The 24,057-nt window shown below is 45.9% G+C and overlaps 1 protein-coding gene across 1 annotated transcript in view; it reads left to right on the plus strand.

Moving 5' to 3' along the window:
• CDH23 (cadherin related 23) overlaps window positions 1-24,057 on the plus strand; it is a 2,828,172-nt gene that overhangs the window by 558,846 nt on the left and 2,245,269 nt on the right. The window contains exon 7 of the mRNA XM_086919477.1: window positions 17,186-17,314. Within this exon, the coding sequence (XP_086775603.1) occupies window positions 17,186-17,314 (129 nt within the window). The remainder of the gene's footprint in view (window positions 1-17,185; window positions 17,315-24,057) is intronic.

Here is a 24,057-nt window from a genome sequence, read left to right on the forward strand (position 1 = left end):
AGATGGGCAGTTGGAGATAGAGAATGCAAGAGGAAGGAGAGAAGCTGATATGGAGATCAAAAGGTTGGAGTTCGAAAGAGAAAAGTTAGCTTTTGAACGTGAGAAAATGGTGAGGGAGATGGAGCTCCAAGCTAAGAGTTTAGAATTGAATCCCTCTGGTGGCAGCATCCCATCTGTGCCTGCAGAAAGTAGGTTTTATTTTCCCAAAGACGTAATCATAGATTATCATAAGAATGAAGATATTGGCCAATGGTTTAAAGCGTATGAGTTAGCATTGTTGGCCCACCGGGTCCCTGAGAAGGATTGGGGAGCGGTGTTGTGGGATCGCTTTGTGAATGAGGGGAAAGATACCCTGTTGGACATTCCTGTGGAGGATAGGATGTCGTATACTCATATGAAAGATGCTTTAATGTTGAGGTAAGGCCTAACCCCAGAAAAGTACAGACAAGCCTTTAGAGAATGTAAGAAATTGCCTGGTACGACGTGGGTTGAGTATGTGTCATTTTTTTGCAGAGCCATGGATGGTTGGGTAAAGGGCAGCAAAGTGGAAAGTTATGAAGCTCTTTATGATTTGTTTGCTTGGGAGCACTTGTCGAATAACTGTTTTCCAGAGCTGCGCCAGCACCTTATTGATAGCAAGATATCTAACCCTAGAAAACTTGCTGAGGAGGCGGACTGCTGGGTCAGTACCAGGGTCCACAAGGGTCCAGTGGGAGAATCCGCCAAAGGTGGGCAGGGTCCCCAGCAGAAGAGTGGGGGGACAAGGGTAAACAGAAGGAGTCGCAGAAAGGGCCCCAAAGAAATCCCCAAGGGAACCAAGGGAAAGGTTCCCAGCCTCCCCCTGTAAAGAAGTCAGGGGCCCCGACAGTTAAACCTGTTCATAGGGGCCCAATGACCTGCTACGTTTGTAAGCAAGTGGGACATCGTTTTTATGATCCCCAGTGTCCCATGAGGGACTCGAATGCACCACGACGTGCACCCCCCGTCCCTGGTCTCTTTAGGAGACATGGAAATGGTCCCTCCACCCCCTCTGCCTAGTAACACTAATAAATATAGGCAGTGGGTGACCATTAATGGCCATACAGTGGAAGCTCTCAGAGACACCGGAGCGAGTGTGACAGCTGTCAAGTGTAACTTGGTGTCCAGAGAGCAGGTGGTTCCCCACGCATTCTACCCCGTAATAGCTGCCGACAACTCCCAAAAAGAATGTGAGGTAGCTCAGGTTTCCTTTGAATGGGGGGGGGAGTTTCAGGTACTCTTCAGGTTGCTGTGAGGCCCGCCATGCCTGTTGATTGCCTCCTGGGCAATGATTTGGAAGACTCCCCTTGGGTTAAGGTGGAGCGAGCATCACATTTGAAAATGTTGGGTGTGCCAGAGTGGGTGTGTGCGACCACTCGATCCATGACAGCGAGTAGGGGTGTTGATGGGGTCCCGGAGCCTGAAAGTATGGCCCAGGACCCAGCTGTAAAGAGAAGAGGCAGGAGGCGTGGGAAACCGCCCCCCACCGTTCCCGTAGTCCAGGAGGAGGTAGACCCCGAGGGGCATGCCCTGGAGCCCACAGGGGAACAAGTTACTGAACTGGGAGACCTGCCCGAGCTGACCTACTGGCAGCAGGATGGTGGTCCCTCCAGGGAAGAATTTTGTGCAGAACAGAAAGTATGCCCTTCTCTTGTGGGTATGAGGCAGCAGGCCTCAGCCCAGTCCGCAGGTGATCAGTCAGGATTGCATTTTGTCTACTGGGAGAACGACCTCCTGTATAGCGAGCCTAAGGCTGCTGAGCCTGGGTCAGCCCGTGTGTTGGTGGTACCCCAGCGCTTTCGAGCCTTCCTACTGGGTTTAGCTCATGACGTTCCGTTAGCTGGACATCTGGGGCAGGAAAAGACGTATGACAGGCTTGTCACCCATTTTTATTGGCCTCAGATGAGAAGGGATGTAGACATCCGTTGTAAAACCTGCCAGACAAGTGGGAAAAGTGGAAGGAAGCAGAAGGCTCCCCTCCAACCTTTTCCAGTCGTCAGTACCCCCTTTGACCGGGTGGGGATTGACATTGTTGGGCCCCTGGATCCCAAGACAGCCCTGGGCAACAGGTTCATCCTGGTCTTGGTGGACCATGCCACACGGTACCCGGAAGCCATCCCTCTCCGAACAGTGACGGCCCCCGCGATGGGACAGGCGCTGATGGGTGTTTTCTCCCGCATGGGGTTCCCCAGAGAGGTGGTGTCAGATTGGGGCACCAACTTCATTTCTAATTATATGAAGTCTCTGTGGAAGGAGTGTGGGGTAACCTACAAGTTCACCACTCCTTACCACCCTCAAGGTAATGGGCTGGTTGAGAGAATCAACCGCACCCTTAAAGGCATGATCATGGGTCTTGAAGAACCAATGAGGCGTAAATGGGACGTCCTCTTGCCATGCCTGCTGTTTGCTTACTGAGAGGTGCCGCAGAAGTCTCTAGGGTTCAGCCCCTTTGAGCTTTTGTATGGTCACCCGGTAAGAGGACCTTTGAGTCTGGTCAAAGAAGGCTGGGAGCAATCTCCCAGGAAACCTCCCCAGGATGTATACAGTTACATGCTGCCTTTAGGAACCAGACTTGGCGCTTCGGAGATCTTGCTCAGACAAATCTAGAGGCCAGCCAGGAAGAGATGAAGTGGTGGTACGACCGGAATGTCACTCTGGTCGAAATTCAGCCTGGTCAAGAGGTTTGGGTCATGTCCCCTGTGGAACCTTGTGCGCTCAAGGACAGGTGGACTGGACCGTTTAAGGTTGTGGAGAAGAAGAGCGATGTCACCTATTTGGTGGACTTGAAATTCCCAGGAACCCCTTGAGGGTCCTGCATGTCAACCGGTTAAAGCCCCACTTAGAAATGTCCGAAGTGGGCATGCTCCTAGCTACAGATGCTGGAATGGAGGAGGAGAGCGAGCCACTTCCTGATCTCCTGTACGTAAAAGAGCAAGACGGGTCAGTGGATGGTGTTGTCCTCTCTGACACACTGACCCTTGAGCAGCAGCAAGATTGTCGCCAACTGTTGGGACAATTCCCTGATCTGTTCTCCTTGATTCCTGGTGTCACTCACTGGTGTGTCCATGACGTGGACACCGGGGACAGCCCTCCTGTGTAGCACAAGGCTTACAGGGTGACTGACAAGGTCAGAGCATACATTAAGGATGAGGTCTCCAAAATGTTTGCCTTAGGGGTGGTTGAGTCCTCTAGCAGTCCTTGGGCCCAGTGGTCTTGGTCCCGAAGGCTGCGGCGCCTGGTGCTTCACCCGAACTTCGGTTCTGCGTGGATTACCGAGGACTCAATTCAGGCACCAAGACTGACGCGCATCCCATCCCCAGAGCTGATGAGCTCGTAGATCGGTTGGGGGCTGCCCGGTACCTTAGTACGTTTGATCTGACGTCTGGGTACTGGCAGATCGCCTTGACTGATGGGGCAAAGGAGAGGTCCACATTCTCCACACCAGATGGGCTCTACCAGTTCCGGGTTATACCCTTTGGGATGAAGAATGCCCCTGCCACCTTCCAGAGGTTGGTCAACCAGGTCTTGGCTGGACTGGAGGATTTCAGTGCCGCCTACCTGGACGACATCGCAGTGTTCAGCGCCAGCTGGGAGGATCACTTGCGCCACCTCCAGGAAGTGTTGTTGACCCTGCGCAGAGCAGGCCTCAGAATCAAAGCCAGTAAGTGCCAGAATGGGCAGGGTTCAGTGGTGTACTTGGGGCACCAAGTAGGAAGTGGCAAGGTGGCCCCCTTGCAACCCAAGATCGATACCATCCTGGCTTGGGCACCGCCCAAAACCCAAATGCAGGTGAGAGCCTTCTTAGGACTCACGGGTTACTACAGGAGGTTGGTCAAGGATTATGGTAACATTGTGCACCCCTTGACTTCGCTAACTTCCAGGAAGCAGCCGCGAAATGTTATTTGGACTGACGCCTGTCAAACAGCCTTTGACACCCTGAAAACTGCCATGTGTATGGCACCCATACTCCAGGCACCCGACTATTCTAAGGAATTTGTTGTCCAGACGAACGCTTCAGAGCATGGCGTGGGGGCTGTTCTAGCTCAGGTGAATGAAGAGGGCTGAGACTTACCCGTAGCCTTCATCAGTAGGAGGTTACTTCCCAGGGAACAGAGGTGGAGTGCGATAGAGCGAGAAGCATTTGCTGTGGTCTGGGCGCTGAAGAAGCTAAGACCCTACCTGTTTGGGCACTCACTTCCGGGTTCAGACAGACCACAGGCCCCTCAGATGGTTGATGCACATGAGGGGTGAGAATCCAAAACTGTTGAGGTGGTCAATTTCCCTACAGGGGACGGACTTTACGGTGGAACACCGCCCTGGTACAGATCACACCAATGCTGATGGTCTGTCCCGATTTTTCCGCCTTAGTCAAGGGTAGTTCTCCCCACATTTGAGCTGGAGGGGACATGTGTTAGACCTGACATCATTGGCCTGAGTCTCTCCACCATTTTATTTCTGTTTGCCTCCTCTGGTTACGATGTTTTTGCTGGTATATCGCTCTGGGCACTGTGCCACTGCTGATCAGTGCAGCGGTGCAAGTGCTCCCTATTTTAAATTACTGTATTGATTGAATTCCAGGTTTGGCTTATTTGGTTTACTGTCAGTCCCTAGTCTAGTGCACAAGGAGTGCCGGGGCGTGTAAATACAAATGCTGCTAGTGGGCTTGCAGCACGTGTTGTGCCACCCACACGAGCGGCCTAGTAAAAGTAGGTCTACAGGTCTGCCATTGCTAGACCTACGTGCAGTCTTGTACTGTCACGCGGACTGAGCAAGTACGTCTACTTGCCAGTCCCCCAAACCTTCCCTTAACTTCATATTAGTCACCCCTATGGTAGGCCCGAGGGCAGGGTGCATTGTAAGTATAAGGTAGGACAAGCCTGACGAAGCTGGCATGTCCTAATAGTGAACTACCGCCATATTCGTACTTCACTATCGTAAGGTCGCCTGCTCTCCATTAGTTAGAATGGGCTGCCGGGATTATTAATGATATGATCCTAGCTGGCTAGGGGAGCATGGTGCAATGTCGAGTTTGGTATCCCTGAACTCGGGGTTTGATAACGCATCCGTTTTGGTGGATGGTTTTTGGACTCTGGGTTTGAAAATAGCACTTTTAGAAAGTGACTATTTTCTTGTCTAACTATTTCTGGCTTCTGCTGGTTTGGTGTGTGTGTGACAAGGGCTGGGTGGCTCCAGAGTTCTGAATGAGTCAGTGTGGGGTGAGTGGTACATCTGCATTGAGAGTAGGGGAAGAGTAGCTCTTGATAGTCGGCCCTGCCCGATACAATGCTGGCTCCTCCTCCTGCCGAGCGATGGATAGCTCTGCTCCTACCAGTGACAATACTGGCTCCACCTCCTGCTGGGCGTCTGAGGACCCAGCCCTGCACCGTGAATCGGCCAGGTGCCTCTGCCTGGCTACACCCACAAACAGACCCGGGATGAGGGGGAGTTCCCCTGCATGGACAAAGGGATCAAAGCCAAAAAGGGGTATAAGAGAAGGACCCCTGAACCAAGACTTTAGATCAATTCTGACAAGGAACCCTGAGCCAAGGACAAGAAGCCTGCTGATCCAAGGACTTGCCTACCCCTTCTGCCAGAGTGCTGTTTGCTGGGGGGAATCCTGCAGTCACTTCTTTATTTTTGCCAAGGAACCAGGAGAGAGGAACTGAGTGTGTACTCTCGAACTTTGCCAAGGAAATCTCCAAGGGCTGGAAGAGTGCCAGCCTCCTGTTGAAGTCACAGGGCTAAAGGACTTCACCGTTTGCTAAAAGTGCTTGTTGCTGGAACCTGAAAGTCCAGCACCTCTGAAGAATCCAGCAATCTCGACGCCGACGGACGCCGCCGAATCCAGCTCGACATCGTGAGTGCAGCTCCCGTGTCCCGCATCATCGACGCCGGCCGCTGGGCCCGATCAACGCTAGTAGCAAAGCTGCTGCCGACGCCTCAACCCCGAGCCCTCTCAACGCCGTGAGCGCTGCTCACTCTTGCAACAGCATCATCGACGACGACGCCGTATCCTGCTTCACCTCGTGAGCGCTGCTCCCGCATGACATCTGTCGACGCCGCTGCAGATCGCCCGACTCCGAGGCCTGATCGGCGCCGCAGATCATCGTATGCTTCACTTTTCCAAGGTACTGTGTTGTTGGGGGTCCGTGTGACTCCGGGCTCGACGTAGCGCTCCTCGCGGTCGACGCCGAACCTTTGGATTAACTTTGCCTCAACGTCGTGTGACTCCCATGTGGGTTACATTGTTGCCAAGAACTGTGATCTAAAGAAGAAGAGTTGCTTTTGTTACTAAAGACTTTGTGCTAAGAAGAAACTACGCTTGAACTATTATTTTTCCTTCCAAGAGTATTTATTAGGAATGTGGTATATTTTGGTCATGAATGCTTAACGCACTGCCTCTGAGATAAGCCTACCTGCTTTGCCAAGCTACCGAGGAGGTGACCAGGGGTTATCTAAGTGTGTGATCCCCTTGCCCTGACTAGAGGAGGTGAGTCCCTATTTGTCAGAAGTATATACCTCTGCCAACTAGAGACCGCCGAGTCTAACAACGCTGGTCTCCCTTTTTATAAATGATGTGGTGAATCACCTGAACGGGTATGGCTTTGACAAACCCCGGGTGGGGGGTCAGGAGAGTGCCTTTTCTGTATTTTACGGATGATCTCCAAATCACTTAACCCTCCAACAGTTATTGATTGATTTTAACTCGTTTTGTTTACAATGAACGGGGGTTCGAATGGAACAGCTCTAAAACAAAATGCATGGTCTTTCACCCGGAAAGTAACAAGAGGTACAGATGTAAGATGTCTGTCAATACTGCCCTGATAGAGCAGCTCTCTAGCTTTGAATATTTAGGAATAACAGTAACTCCAACTAAGGACTAGTCCATGCAGATTCACAAATCAGATTGCTCATTGACCCCTTATATATCAATATTGCTGATTACTTTTAACAAACCTTTCTATAGGAAAGCTGCTCCAGTGTAGAAATGTATAATATAAAGGCTCTGGGAGCTACTTTATATGGAGCTGAGTTGTGGAGCCACACTAACTGCAATATTTTATCACTGCCCTCCCAAAAAGTACGCCCCGACCCCACTCTATATTGACTTGCGTTTAGGAAACTATATTGGAATGTTGCACTTACGCCTTTGCTTTTATGGTATAGGATATGGTCATCCCCTGACCTTGAAGCATATAGAGAACCTCTTCAAGACCTAGTGGCTTTGACTAGTGCCAAAAATGTACAGTAGTTTGTGCATGTAAGAACTCTGCTTAGTGGGTTGGGATGGAAGGATTTTGGTTTAATTCGGAAGGTTTCACCTCTACTACTAAAATGGCATATTAGGAGAAGTATGTGCTGACACTGTGTGCAAGAGCAAATGCACTTTAACTCTTAATTTTATGAATTTTAAAATATTTTCCAATTTTGATGAAACAATTGATGAGATTATACCATCCTTGACTCAAAAATAGTTTTTACAATTTAGATATCAGACTTTCCCTACTAGGGTACTCTGTGCAAAATGGGATAATGAAAAATGTACAAATACAGAGTGCCCAGCATGTAGGGGCCCATACGAAACTGTAGAACACTTGCTTATTTTTCCTGTCCTACGGATGCCCCTGTTGTATTTCTATCTAGGACCCTAATTCGATATTTCCGATTCATGCCCTTATGTGGTTATAACTAATAATATCCTTATAAAGGCATAAGAATCATATCCATATTTAGTAATAGCCCATGCAGCCCAAAACACGGCAAGGCTACTCCCATAGACTCCTAGAAAGCACAACGCATTCTTTAAACAAACCAAGCCTCCAGCAGCCCGGGAAAACCCCCTGCTTTTGTTTTGATTTGCACAAGAACTCCTAGAGTCCAGAAAAAACTGTTAGTTCTTAGTGACGTCTTATGTCCAACCTTACGTCAAACCCGGCACCTTTCAGGTATAAATATACCAACGTTGCCTTAAGCAAACACACGGTGGTCGGGAGCCCAGCTGTTATGAGAGCCGACGGAAACCGCCCTTGCCCCAGTATTGGAACTTTCATAGATTCCCATGCTTTGTATCATTCCCCGTCGTCGGAATGGGAGCCTCGGTAAATAGTAAAAAACTATAGTAGTAAGCACAAAGTGAAAAAATAGGCCTAGGCCTCATCTCATTTTGTAGCTTATCCACCTCTTTGTGTAAAAGAGACCAAATTTCTGCAGCAGCCAATCAGAGCAGCCTCACCCCATAGAACCTTCCTGAGAGAAGCTCAGAGCCTCAGATTTTCTACCGCACGTTGTGCAAGGGAGTCTCCATTGAGCTCTGCTCAGTTTTCTTCAGTTTTTTCTTCAACTACTTGGATTTTTTCTCAGCATGTCGGAGAGGAAAGCCCTTTTTAGAGCCTGTGCCACCTGCTCTAAGAAGAGGTTGTTTGTCGAGGACAAACATGAGGATTGTATCTACTGTTTATATCCGGACCTTAAACCAACAGACTGTCCGATTTGCAGATCCTTCTCAGCCAAGACCCAGAGGGACAGGGAAGGACGTCTCCTCACATGGCTTCAGAAGGTGAAAGACCGGAAAGACATTATCTCTTCGGACAGTGAGGGCTCCTCGTCTATGGTGTCATCCAGAAGGTCTCAAAAAAGGGGTAGGTCCCCCCTTTCTGCTTCAGACGAGTCCCGACACAAGGCCTTACCAGGGACCTCTGACAGGTCTGACAGGCCGGCTGCCCAAAAATCTCCTCACCGAGGTGAAAAGGAGAGGCAGGGTAAGCCTGAGGAACTTCTGACCTCAAAAAAGGTGAGAAAGGCTTCTACAGTCTCTTCGCCTTCCTCAGAGAAGGATCGTGGGGTCAAAAAGCCTTCAACCCCGACTCAAGAGGTCGCTTCAGACAAGAAGCAGAAACCGTCGACGACTAAACTCCCAGGTACGTCGTCTACGAGTGTTAAAAAGGACAGCTCTACCAAGGTTGCCTCGTCGACGGGCTCGTCGACGACGGCTGCGTCGACGCCTACACCGTCGACTGCTTTCAAGGCTCCGGAATCCTGCTCGTCGTCGACGAGGGTGACCACCTCCACGTCGACGACAATGTCTGCAAAGCTGCCGTCGACGGCGGTGTCGTCGACGAGAACGACTTCGACGACGACGATGTCGACGACGCCGGTTGCCATGTTGATGACGACGAGCTCGTCGACGGTCCCGTCGACGATTCCACCATCGTCGACGATGAGCTTCACCTCGTCGACGACGCTATCCTCGTCGACGAAGACAGTTTCTATGTCTACACTTCCACTGTCGACACTGACACAGAAGACCTTCCCGTCGACGACGGCCTCGTCGACGAGGGCCTCGTCGACGACGACCTCGTCGACGATGGAAATGGCAGGAAAACAGGTTTTTTCGCGGAAAAGGAAACAGATCACGCCAGAGATGACGTCTCCTCGCCAGGTTCAGAAGCTACCACCAACACTACTATTGGAGGATGACTCTGAGGAAGAGACTTTCAGTGAATTTGGGCAGGCCTATAGCCCTTCTGACCTCCAGGTTAAGGTGCAGGAGTTTAGCTCTGAGGAGGAGCAGATGGAACGACAGCACTATGCTCCAGAGCATTATTATGAGGAGGAACGTACTGCTACCAGGCACGTGCCTCCACAACAACCGATGCGTCAGTTACCCGAGGGTATGGTGGCAATACCATCCACTTTAGTGGCGGATTTACAACTTATGTTGCGGGATTACAAGCAACGTTTCCCGGCACCTCCGGAAGCCCAACAAGTGCGCCCCACGACACCTCCGCCTCAGACATTACGTCCTGTGGCAGACCATTCTTTACCCCCAAGAGAGCGTGCCACTGCGCTGGAAGTGCGCCCTCAAGAGGTAGTACAGGTGCAAGAGACTGATGATGATGATGACGCTGCGTCTTCAGATGCAGACCAGCAAGCGGATCCTGATCAAGATCAACAGGCGCCATGGAATACTGCTGACCCTATAGATCCGGACAACACCGACCCGGATAATATTACTTCGCCTCCAGCGGACGTTGGAGGGTTTCACAACTTAATGGACAGGGCATCCAAAAGATTTGGTCTCCCAGTGACCACAGTGCAATCGGATTGCTTTTTGTATGACTTTAAAGAACCATTCAGGAAGTCAGTGAGGTCCATTCCAATCATCGAGCATGTCTGGTCTGAGGGCTTGAAGGCTATGCATAATCCGGCTACAGTCCTCCCGGTACTTCCGAGACTGGAAAAGAAGTATAAGGCACCGGATGGCAGTCCAGCATGTTTACTTGGCCAACCGAAACCGGATTCGGTCATTTCGCAGGCTGCCCAAAGCAAGTCCAAGAATCCTTCTGCGCCGATGACTACGCCGCCGGATAAGGAGGGCAGGCGCCTAGACAATGTGGGCAAGAGGTTTTCAGCTATGGCCAGTCTCCTGGTTAGGGCAGCCAATGCGTTAGCGATTCTGGGACGCTATGATCGACAAATGTGGTGCGATCTTGCCCCATTTGTTGACGAACTGCAGGATTCGTCTAAGGAAGATGTGAAGAAGATTTTGCTCGAAGGGGAGCGGGCCTCTTCGGAGGTCATTGATGTGGCAATGGATATTGCAACCACCGCATTCCGGGCACTAGCTGGCTCGGCGGTTCTGCGACGCCAAGGGTGGTTAAAGGCCACATGGTTCAGGCAGGAGGTGCAGAATAAGATCTTGGATCTACCATATGACGGTGAGATGCTATTTGGCAAGCACGTCGATGAGGCCCTGCAAGGAATCAAAAAGGACACGGATACAGCTAAGTCCTTGGGTACATTGCAGTATCGTAAGGTGCCCTTCAGAGGAGCTAGAGGAAGAGGTTTTTCTTCTTATCGTGGAGGTAATCAAAATCGCTACTCCTCTGGATCTCAGTCCAGCCAGTCGTATAAGCCACAATACACTCAAAGGGGCTCTTTCTCTCGCCAGCAGCCTAAAGGACGTCAGGGGCAGCAAAGGAGAGACAACACCAGGAAACAATAGCGGCCAGGTGGCTCTTTCCACTGTTCCTGTTCCTCATTCACATCTGTGGGGGGCAGGATTTCCCATTGCCTACACAACTGGATGATTATTACATCGGATCAGTGGGTCCTCCAGATTGTCAGAGAAGGACACACATTGGAGTTTCAAGACCTTCCTCCAACAAGAGCGCCGGATGCCTTCCTTCCGAAACATCTCAGGCTCCTTCATCTCGAAGCCCACCAACTTTTCACCAAGGGGGCAGTAGAGCCTGTACCCCTTTCGCAGAAGGGGAAAGGGTTCTATTCCAGGTTCTTCCTGGTTCGGAAGACAAAGAACAAGTGGCGTCCGATTTTAGATCTACGGCAGCTCAACACTTATCTTGTGAAGTTGTCCTTCAGGATGGTCACTCTTCAGGACATCCTTCGTCTGCTCAATCCGGGGGATTATATGGCGACCCTCGATTTGGAGGACGCCTACTTCCACGTTCCTATCCATCCAGCTCACAGGCAATATCTGCGCTTTACAGTGGGCAAGAGTCACTTTCAATTCAAGGTACTGCCATTTGGTCTCCGGTCCGCCCCACGGATCTTCACAAAGGTTCTAGCTCCGGTGGCAGCTTTTCTCAGAAAACAAGCTATTCAGGTGTTTCCATACCTGGACGATTGGCTGCTGAAAGCTCCATCTGTTCAAGAAGCGTCCAGTGCAGTCCGGACGTGCAAGGATCTGTTCGAGCGGCTAGGTCTTCGACTCAACAGGGAGAAATCGGTTTTATACCCATCCAGGTCAACAAGGTTCCTGGGAGCCATCCTGAACACGGACAGTTGCTTAGCCCTTCCATCGGAGGAGCGCCAGACCAAACTAATGTGTTCAGCTCGTCTTCTCCAATCTCGAAAGACAATGACAGTTCGCAAGTACAAATCACTTCTCGGATCAATTTCATCTTGCATTCCTTTAGTTCCGCACTGCAGGCTCAGGATGCGTCCACTACAAGAGCAACTGGACAGACAGTGGCGGCAGGTCACAGGATCCTTCGACGACAAGGTTGTCGTTACCAAAGAAATGAGAAAAGCAGGCGGCTGGTGGCTGGAAAAAGACAATCTTTCCAAGGGTTTATCGTTCCTCATTCCTCCATCTCCCCTGATTGTAACAACGGATGCTTCCATGGAAGGATGGGGAGCGGTCCTCCAGGAGCTGAAGGTCAGCGGTCACTGGAGTCCAGTGCAACGCAAGTTCCATATCAACCTCCTGGAACTTCTCGCGATCCGCTTGGCTCTTCAAGCTTTTCTTCCGAGGATTCAAAACAGGACAGTGCTGGTTTGTACGGACAACACTACAGCCATGCACTACATAAACAAACAGGGTGGCACAAGATCCTCCACCCTCTCCAAGGAAGCCCAAACGATATGGAATTGGTTAATACAGAACAACGTCTCCCTCTCAGCGGAACATCTAGCGGGGACACTCAATGTCAAGGCGGACGCTTTGAGTCGTCAGAGGACAGTCTCTCACGAGTGGGAACTGGATCAGACCGTTCTGGAGGAACTCTTTGCTCGATGGGGGACACCATCAATCGACCTGTTTGCGACTCCCCAGAACGCCAAATGCCTGTCCTTCGCAAGCAGGGTTCACCATCGGGAATCCTTGGGGAATGCGCTTTTGATTGCCTGGTCAGGCGCCTTTGTTTACGCCTTTCCTCCCATTCCACTGATTCCGAAGTTGGTCAGCAAACTCAAGGTGGAACCGTGCAGGATGATTTTGATCGCTCCAGCATGGCCCAGACAAGTTTGGTACTCGGAGCTTCTTCTCCTCTCCCAGGACCAGCCAGTTCTCCTACAGCCTATTCCAACTTTGCTAACAATGTCTCACGGTCAGGTTCTACATCCGGACTTGAAGTCCCTGCGATTGACAGCGTGGCTCCTGAGTTCAGAGAGTTCCAGGGGTTAGATCTCTCAAGTGAATGTAGAGACATTCTAGCTCAGGCTCGAGCCCCTAGTACCAACAAGACCTATCGAGCCAAATGGAAGAGATTCTGTGTTTGGTGCCAGAAGGAAGGTTTACACCCGTATACTTCTTCTCCACACAAGCTCTTGCCTTACATTCTTTCACTGGCGAAATCGGGATTGGCTCCATCGTCGATAAAGGTCCATCTGGCAGCCATCTCTAGATTCAGACGTTCATCTTCAGGGCCTTCCCTATGGTCGGCTAGGATTGTCAAGCAATTCCTGAAAGGTTTATTCAGGGTTTTTCCTCCAGTCCGGCCACCTCCTCCGACCTGGCACTTGAATCTAGTTCTGTCATCCCTCATGAAAGCCCCTTTTGAACCTGTGCATAAGTCTGACCTTAAGTTTCTTTCCTGGAAAGTGGCTCTTCTCTTGGCCCTGACATCGGCTCGCAGAGTAAGCGAGATCCAGGCTTTCACGATTGAGGAACCATTTCTCCAGTTTAAAAATAATGTGCTGATTCTACGGACGAATCCTAAATTTATCCCGAAAGTTCCTTCGGAATTCCACCTAAATGAACCCGTGGTCTTGAAACCATTTTTTCCAAAACCTTCTTCACCTGCGGAAAGAACTCTGCACTCTCTGGACATTCACAGATGCCTGAAATTCTATCTGGAGCGAACGAAGCAGTTCAGGAAATCTTCACAGCTCTTTGTTTCCTTCAGTGCTCCACGCAAGGGTTGTGCTGTTTCTAAGGCTTGTATTTCCCGTTGGATTTCCAGTGCTATACAATTTTGTCACCAGGCGGCTGGGAAACCTCTGCAGCGAGCAGTTCGTGCTCACTCTACCAGATCCATGGCTTCATCTGCGGCGTTATTCGCAGGAGTCCCTATCAAGGACATTTGCAGGGCGGCAACGTGGAGCAGTGTCCACACCTTCACCCGCCACTATTGTCTGGATTCTTCTGTGAAGGAGGATGCAGCAGTGGGCCAAGCAGTCCTGAGGAATCTTTTCCAATAAGTCGGTGAGCTTTCCTTTCTATCCCGCCTTCCTTTGCATATTTTGTATACTGCATTATTGTCATATTTCATGATCCTATGTGTTCTGCTGTTTTTTACAGAGATGTGTCACATTTTCAGGTTCAGGTATGACAAAATATGTTTTCTTTACTGCTAGTTACTCTGATACAAAGCATGGGAATCTATGAAAGTTCCAATACTGGGGCAAGAAAACAAGTTACTTACCTGTAACTTTGGTTCCCCAGTATTGGTAACTTTCATAGATTCCCATGCGCCCACCCACCTCCCCTGGGAAAGCTCACTCTTCTGATCTTGGTGGATAGCTGTATACAACGGCTACGAAAATCTGAGGCTCTGAGCTTCTCTCAGGAAGGTTCTATGGGGTGAGGCTGCTCTGATTGGCTGCTGCAGAAATTTGGTCTCTTTTACACAAAGAGGTGGATAAGCTACAAAATGAGATGAGGCCTAGGCCTATTTTTTCACTTTGTGCTTACTACTATAGTTTTTTACTATTTACCGAGGCTCCCATTCCGACGACGGGGAATGATACAAAGCATGGGAATCTATGAAAGTTACCAATACTGGGGAACCAAAGTTACAGGTAAGTAACTTGTTTTCTTCCCCTTAACGCACTGAGAGAGACGCTGTCTTTTTCTCCAGCCAAGAAAATCCAGCTCCGGTGTTCCCAAGTCACCCTCGCGGGTTGCTGGGAGATCGAGTCCTGAGAAGCGAGATACAAGACCTCCTTCATTCTATAACCAAGGTATGAAGCTGATTAAAACCTTAGAGAGAATTCTTGATTCCGATACTTGGCAAAAACTTAAACTTAACTTAACTTAAAAACTGCAACTTACTTACTCCTTCCCACGTATTAGGCTTAGGTCAGGTACACAGGGGTAGGCGTATTTAGAAGCACCAGTTGAGTTTGTTAGTCAATGTTTTATGTATGTATATATTTTATCCATTTTAAAGTATCATATGGCTAAGAAACCATATCAATGCTTTTACAGTATTATTTCATAATACTACTTTTACTGTACGCACTTTACTTTATAATAAGTATTGCAATTGTGGCAATTTATTTCTCTTGCATGAGAAAGAAGACTGCTCAATAAAATGACGCCCGTCTCTCTATTTCTCTGCACTCTGGTGGAACTAAGCATGCACGATTGACTGAGTGAAATAGTTGTCTATTGTTTTCACACGACTCTAGAGATACACTCTTTATTCCAGCGGACGAAATGACTATTAACCTTATGCATGAAATTGAGCATGAGAAGGCACGTTGACGCCCTCAGAATCCTACGGTCTAATCGTACAAGGATTGTGGTTTTCATTGTGGTGAGCTTCCTACAGGCAGGATAGTTCTGGAGGTCTATGTGCATTCGTGCTTTTGTTGAAATAAGTTGCTAGGATGAGCATGAATGTGAGGCAAGGTATTTGCCTTCTTTATCCACATAACAACTTTACACTCGAAACATTCTCTACTTGCTTGGATTATATTTTACGCATATTTTAAATTTTTGGCTTTTTAGAATTTGTAATATGTTTTATGCTGATACTTGTAGGAACTTTCTATGAATTTTACTGTGGATGTTTTAAATCTAATTGCACTTTCACTTTATTTGAACCATGCGCTGTTATTTTCCCCCACAAATAATGTATGAAAGACATTGTGAGAATAAGAGAAGTTGTTGCTTCTCATTATTACTGTGTAGCATTTGGGTCATTTGTTTGGTTTGATTGGAGGGGAGTGAGTAGCAATTGCAAAATGTATGGACATGTAGGAACAAAATGTGCAATAATTGTTTTTAAGGAATATATATTTGTGCTTTTTATGAACCGTTTTGATCGAAATAAAGCTATTGTGATCATGAAAATAAATTGCCTGTCTCAACCCTCTTCTCGAGCCTATCCTTCGGGTTTGCGTGATATGGGAGGTGCATTTACAGCATTGTGATGCACCTTACGCAGAACAAGGGCAGTGCACTGCTAGCCGGGTCTGGTGGCTCAGTGGACTAATGCGTCCACTGCAGGGGCCTGTGTTCGACCTCATGGTCACAGGTTCAAATCCCGGCGGGTCCACTCAGCCTTTCATCCATCTGAGGTCGATAAAATGAGTACCATTGAGTTGGGTAACAATAAACATCTGTTATTCAGCGCCAAGAAACCGCTGGGTGAACGTGCGCTTTACAAATACACATGTTATGTTATTATGCTACCATGGGTTTGGTCCATCAGACCGCAAAATTCATATTAAGGCACTAAGGGCCTCATTTATGAAAAGTGACGCACTGCTGCGTGAAAACAGCGATGCGTCACTTTTCACTGCGCTCTCCCTGCGACCCTAACGATGCGTCATATTTACAGTATGACGCATCATGTCGCAAGGAGTTACAGATACGTCAGTATTTCGGACATATCTGTAGGCGCAAAAGTGACGCATTGCTGGAGTGTGTCAAAAAAGTGATGCAACTCCAGCAATGTGTACTTTCACGTGGGCAAATCCCTTGTTGTTAGTGCCTGCATCAGTCTTACGCCTGCCATGAGGCAGGCGTAAGATTTTAACGCATTAGCGGCCAAGAAATGGTACAGTGAAATCACTGAGTCACTTCTATGACTCTTGCGTCAAAACGCCCCCCCTAGCATACATTATACCTGGCGCAGGTATAATGTGGCGCAGGGGTTTACGCAGTGACGCATCTACCTAGATGCGTCACTTTGTAAATATGGCGCAACAAGGCGCATTTTTTACACCACTGGTGCGTCACAAAAAGTGACGCACCGGTGGCGTAAAAGTGCCGCACAGCCTCATAAATGAGGCCCCAAATCTTCACCATCAAAGAGATAAAGGCAGAAAATGGAGAAGGATTGAGGTTAGAAGAGAAAATTTAACTGTCAGAAAAAGCAATCTTGTAAAGATACCTGAGACAAGAAATGTAAGGCTGTGGTAGAAACATGTATGAGATGAAGTCTAGATTATGAAGCCATGGCATACATCACTCTTGGCATTTGGCAGCATTTGTTTGTGGACTCTTCAGCAAACTTTGGACGCCTCAAGTCATTAATTTAGTTTTTTACAAATCAACAAATGGGATAGATTATTCTAATTATTTCCACATTAATCTCATGCGGAGAACTAAAAAACATTACATCTGGAGAACACAGCTTTGAGTTAAGAAAGATTAATATTCAGAGCTTTATTTTTTGTTTATCTTTCTTAGGACGATGATAAAAGCCGCCCTCTATCTACTTTAGCCAACCTGGCAATCACTATCACAGACGTGCAAGACATGGACCCAATTTTTATCAACTTACCTTACAGCACAAATATCTATGAGAACTCCCCTCCGGTAAGACCATTATATGCTATTGTGTGTTCATTTTTGCTTCAGAAGAAACTCAACAAGATTTTTCACTGTGGGATATGTCACTTTTAGTTGTGTGTTCATGTCTGGTGGGTGTTGTTGGGGGGCGAAATCAGATTGCAAGGAAAGATTTCAACATGCTGTGCACTTCCTGTTGATGATGGATCCTGTGAGCTGTAGTCATTCTGTGATTGGCTTCGGCTAGTTGGTGATGAAGGGCAAAAAATGGTATTTGAATCTTAGAAATTGAGGTGCAGATCTTCAGACTTCAGCTGCACGCCAAGGGTAGATCTTTGTCTTGAAATGAGGTTTGACAACAATAATATAGTAACATCTCAATGACAGTGAAGCAGATTTGGCCCATAGTAATTAAAGAGACTAGTAGATTTGCAAAACATAGAGGCTTTATTAACAAATTAGTAAAGTTATAAGCTTGAATCAATCAGTTTAGTCATAAATTCAAAAAACCCTGATTACAGCCCAAAGGAATAGAATCCAGCTAGGTCAAACAGCAAATGGGAAGCCAAGTTATTTAAAGACCGACTGGGCAAATCATAAAGACTTCAGTTCCCTAGATGAGAACTTCCCTAATTCTAAACCAAAGTTGTGGGAAAGTCGTGGAAATTCCTATGTAGCAGGTGTCCGCAAACATAGTATCTTGAATAGAACCAAAGGAAGGTATCAATCAGGGAAAAAAGAAATGTGCTTGCTCTAGAATTTGACTCTATGAGCAGAAATAAAGGAATATCTGCCTCTAAGGGTATACAGGGGCAAGTCTAACTTCCTAACACAAAAGTGCTCAATAAATCATGAAATTCAACCAGAAGAACACTCTGACGCTTCCCATAGAGAGGGAACCAATCGAAACTAAACATAAATGTAGCTTTCGGTGCCGGTCTTCTTTTCATGAGTCCTACAATGCAAAATGTTTCTTCGCTGTGACCTTCATAGATATTGCACAAGGGAGGATTCTTCTCCATCAACCACTCTCATGAACAGGTGCGGGCATTTACTATCCAGTTCATAAAAAGATAATGTAGATGGCCTACACAAAGAACTTAACAATAAAAATACCGTTTTAACAAGTACACAGTTGATACTTGGCTCCTGAAACGAGAACAATATTATGCACAGCAAGCAGAAACACAGCAATCATTTATTTTGGAGCCTTTCAAATCAAGGTCTACCATGACTATTGCTAACTTAATGTGAACACACCCTAACTATGTTTAAATGTGAAAGTAAAAGGCACACAGTATGGATAATCTAAAATGTATGACATTGCACCTACCTGGGAACAACTACTGCATCCTGGGTCATGTAGTCCGCGGACTTTCCCGGACCGGCTGAAAACTTCATCTGTGAGGGGCGGAGCTGATAATTTGCACCTATCGGTGTGCGGTTGGGTGTATTTTCACTGCAGGACTTCTGGGATTTCCTTTTACACACACTACAGGCGCTGACGAAGGCCGATCCGGCCGAAATGCATTCGCCATTTCTTCAAGAATAAAAAGTGTTGCTTTGTTAATCCCCTCTGAGGCTCCCGCTTCTTTCTTCGAGAGGAGACTTTTTCTTTATATATATATATATATATATATTCACTGAAAAAACCATAGGTTATAGACCATATATAGTTAGGAATTCGCATTTACAAAACCTTATTTTACTCACACAAAACCATTGAAATTCCATATATAGTTAGTTGCACTAACTATATATCGCGCACCCGCAATCCACTGCTGATGATGTCACATATTACATCATTCATGACATGGTCAGTGACATCACTGATGACATCACTGATGACATCTCAAATGACATCACTGATGACATCTCAAATGACATCACTGATGACATCACTGATGACATCTCATTTGACATTACTGATCACATCACTGATGATATCATTCATGTGATAATACGATGAACCTCTTCAGACTCTAATATAACCTTAGATACAATCAGTGTAAACAGACACTCACAGACTGTCACTCATCCATGGAGTTACTCACACACCTAGTCAGTCATGCAAAGAATCAATCACACCTCCATTTCCTCAACTATACAGTTATACAAACTTTACTTATTCAAACATATACTAACACATATTTACTCTCTTATACAATCCCTGATACAAGTTCACAATGATCCATACAGCCACTCACACATTCACTGGCTCTTATGCACAGTTATTTATATATGTCAACTCGCACATGTACTGTGTTTTACATATGTACTTACTTTGACATGTAGCACTGAGATATCCATTCACTCACCAATACACTCATGCACACAGTCAACCGCCCATACAGCTGTTTCCACATGCACTTTTGAAACCATACATCTAGTGAATCAACTGCTCACACATCTATGCACAGAGTCATACACCTCCCAGCCACCCACACACACACTCAGTCTCCCATACAAATACTTGGGCAACCAATCAATAACCCATATAGTTACTCATATAGCTACTTATCAACACATGCAACAGTTTACAGAACAACAGACATAATGATGCACAAATTAAGACAGTTTAGTCACTAACCCATGCACTCAGTGAGACACATTTAATCACTCACTCATACAGTCAGTCATGCACCTACTAAATCCTTCATCCAGACACTTATACATCCACTCATTCTTCAATATGTAAGACATATTTTAACTTTACAGAAACATACAGTCACTGGATGTTGTCATCAGTGATGTCATCAGTGATGTCATTTGAGATGTCATCAGTGATGTCATCAGTGATGTCACTGACCATGTCATGAATGATGTAATATGTGACATCATCAGCAGTGGATTGCGGGTGCGCGATATATAGTTAGTGCAACTAACTATATATGGAATTTCAATGGTTTTGTGTGAGTAAAATAAGGTTTTGTAAATGCGAATTCCTAACTATATATGGTCTATAACCTTTGGTTTTTTTCAGTGAATTTTCAAGGTTTTGTAAATGCTAATTCCTAACTATATATGGTCTATAACCTATGGTTTTTTCAGTGAATTTTCAAGGTTTTGTAAATGCTAATTCCTAACTATATATGGTCTATAGCCTATGGTTTTTTCAGTGAATATATATATATACATACATATATAAACATATATCATCTGTATATCTATATAAATACAAACATAAATGCATGCATACATATACTTATATGCATACAGATGCATGGTATTTACATGAAAGTTGAAAAAACACTAATAAAAGCAAAGCTAAAAAGCCACCTCATTACAAACAGAATGGCTTTAACTTAAACGAGGGCGAGATCTATTGCATTTTCAATGCTTGTTTCCTTTGGTTCCATCAAGAAGGCATTCAGATGTGTCACACATTTGCCATAAATTCTGAATGTTAGCACTCTAGTTGCACATTAGATCACTGTAGTAAAGCTACTGCTCACCAGGGACGTCTGCTGCTGGTATTCAAAGTGCATGTTTCAGTCTGCATGTCAGAATTTTTTTAATGAAATAGAAGAGGATTTGAGAAGTCACTCAAAATGATCCCTAATTTTTCTTTCTGAAGCACTAATCATACTTTCTATGGCAAAATTAACCCCCTCATGTTGTTCCTTTTTAAATTGAGTGTTTTCAGACTTACCACTTCATTCCAATCAAGATGGCTTCTGGTGTGCCATACTTTTGTCATAAGTAAGACTGTTAGCGCTCTAGTTGTTCTTTAGAACACTCTGGGACATTCTGTCATTGGGCTATACTTGGGGTACATCTGGGTGATATTTGGGCTACATTTAGGCTCTTTTGTCTCTGGTGGCCATCTTGGGAGACTGTATGTCAGAATTTTTTAATGAAATTGAAGAGGGTTTGAGAAGTCACTCAAAATGTGCCCTAATTTTTCTTTCAACAGCACTAATCATAATTCATATGGCAAAATATACCCCCTCATTTTGTTCCTTTTTAAATTAAATGTTTTAAGAGTTACCACTTTATTCCAATCAAGATGGCTTCAGGTGTGCCATACCTTTGTAATAAGTAGGACTGTTAGCGCTCTAGTTGTTCTTTAGAACACTCTGGGACATTCTGTCATTGGGCTATACTTGGGCTACATCTGGGTGATATTTGGGCTACATTTGGGCTCTTTTGTCTCTGGTGGCCATTTTGGGAGACTGCATGTCAGAATTTTTTTATGAAATAGAAGAGGATTTGAAAAGTCACTCAAAATGTGCCCTAATTTTTCTTTCTGCAGCACTAATAATACCTTCTATTGCATAATATACCCCCTCATTTTGTTCCTTTTTAAATTAAATGTTTTAAGAGTTACCACTTTATTCCCATCACGATGGCTCCAGGTGTGCTATACCTTTGTAATAAGTAGCACTGTTAGCGCTCTAGTTGTTCTTTAGAACACTCTGGGACATTCTGTCATTGGGCTATACTTGGGCTACATCTGGGTGATATTTGGGCTACATTTGGGCTCTTTTGTCTCTGGTGGCCATTTTGGGAGACTGCATGTCAGAATGTTTTAATGAAATAGAAAAGGATTTGAGAAGTCACTCAAAATGTGCCCTAATTTTTCATTCTGCAGCACTAATCATACTTTCTATGGCAAAATATACCCCCTCATGTTGTTTCTTTTTAAATTAAATGTTTTAAGAGTTACCACTTTATTCCAATCAAGATGGCTTCAGGTGTGCCATACCTTTGTAATAAGTAGGACTGTTAGCGCTCTAGTGGTTCTTTAGAACACTCTAGGAGGCTGCAGTAGAACACAAAGGAATCAACTGACAGTCTCTGTCCTTGTTGGATGTACATGTTTTACTAAGAATGTCAGACTTCATTTTCACATGACTGAGAAAGATAATGTGAATTTACAGAAAATATGCTTTCAGTTTAGCTTATAGATCCTCTTCCAAACCACTGTGGGAAAATCATGAGATAATAGTTTTCTTTCAAACAATATTCATGATATCACAGCAGAAGGTTTTTTCACATGGTAAAATCACCTTAGAACCCACCACAATTCCTAAAACGAGTATGGTACCACCAACAAATGATTTATAATGTAACTAAAGTCCTAAAACCCTCTATTAACTACAATGCTTTTTAATGAGGTGCTATCATGTATATTGGTCCCAAGATGGCTGCCAACACTTCTTGGATGAAGTGCTGACAGCCAATCAGATCAGATGTGTGGTTAGGCTCCGCCCAGATATTTATCTTTTTTTGAACCTAAATTACTCAAAATTCTCTGGAGCACATATATTGAGACCTAGCAAAGGCACATCGGGCTAACAGTCCCTACAATTTTGCCAAGTTTCGTGCAAATCCATTCAGCCGTTCGAGCTAAAAGTGAGGCCAACCGCCCTATGGAAATTAACATGGGAAAAACGCGTTTTGGGACCCCCCTTTTTTCTCGGCCCCCCCTTGATGAAACCCCCCCCCAAATTGTCAGGGGCTGCTCAGAAACAAAACTTTCCATTTTCCTGAAAATTTCAGCCAATTCCGTCCACAAACGCCAAAGTTATTAGACATAGAATTTTCAAAAATCCCATAGAGAAAAAATCCTAACTATATACACCTACTGGCGACCGCCAGTAGGTAATATATATATATATATATATATATATATATATATATATATATATATATATATATATATATATATATATATATATATATATATATCCAACGAAAAGGTCGGCGATGAAGCGTCGATGGCCACTTGCAGCGGCGGGCCAGGACGGGATCGCCACTCCCAAGTATTCCAACACACTCGTTCACCATTTTGAATAAAGAACGACGTCCAGGCCAACAGCTCGGTTCACACAACTGGTGTTTATTCACAGCCCACTCAACGCGTTTCGGGAACAACTTCCCTTGCTCACGAGTAAATGTGCCTGAGCAAGGGAAGTTGTTCCCGAAATGCGTTGAGTGGGCTGTGAATAAACACCAGTTGTGTGAACCAAGCTGTTGGCCTGGACGTCGTTCTTTATTTAAAAGGGTGAACGATTTGCCAATATTTTTAGCACCATTTAACAAATCTTCACAAAATTATCAAAACGAATGTCCCGCTCCGGTCAGCTCCTGTCCTGAAAGTTTCGGAGTGATTCATCAAGCGGGGGCTGAGAAAAAAGGGGTTCCCAAAACGGGTTTTACCCATGTTCATTTCCCTAGGAATTTTAGACATGGCTACAGCCCGAACTGCTGAACGGAATTACACCAAATTTGGCAAATAGGTAAGTCTTGGTTCAGAAAGCACTCTTTTTTTAAATGGTGTAAATCCATTCAGTAGTTCCAGAGAAATAAAAAAAAAAGAAATAAATATATCTGATCACCGAGGAGGAACCGCAACACGAGCTGACTTCTGAATGTAGATGTAGTGAACAAGGCGGTTTCATCCGCCGAAACGCGTCTGATCGCACGTATTGGTGAATAAAGAACCTTTGATTTCATCCACGGAGTCGGTGCCTGCTCTTCTTGAAACCTAAGCCAGGATTGGGAAAATATATATGTGTGTGTATATATATATTTATATTACCTAGTGGCGGTCGCCAGTAGGTATATATAGTTAGGATTATTTCTCTATGGGACTTTTAAAAATTCTATGTCTAATAACTTTGGCGTTTGTGGACGGAATTAGCTGAAATTTTCAGGAAAATGGCACATTTTGTTTCTGATCAGCCCCTGAATATTTGGGGGGGGGGGTTCGTCAAGGGGGGGCCGAGAAAAAAGGGGGGTCCCAAAACGCGTTTTTCCCATTC

The sequence above is a fragment of the Lissotriton vulgaris genome, chromosome 5 (genome assembly GCF_964263255.1).
Source record: "Lissotriton vulgaris chromosome 5, aLisVul1.2, whole genome shotgun sequence".
Lineage (NCBI taxonomy): Eukaryota > Metazoa > Chordata > Amphibia > Caudata > Salamandridae > Lissotriton > Lissotriton vulgaris.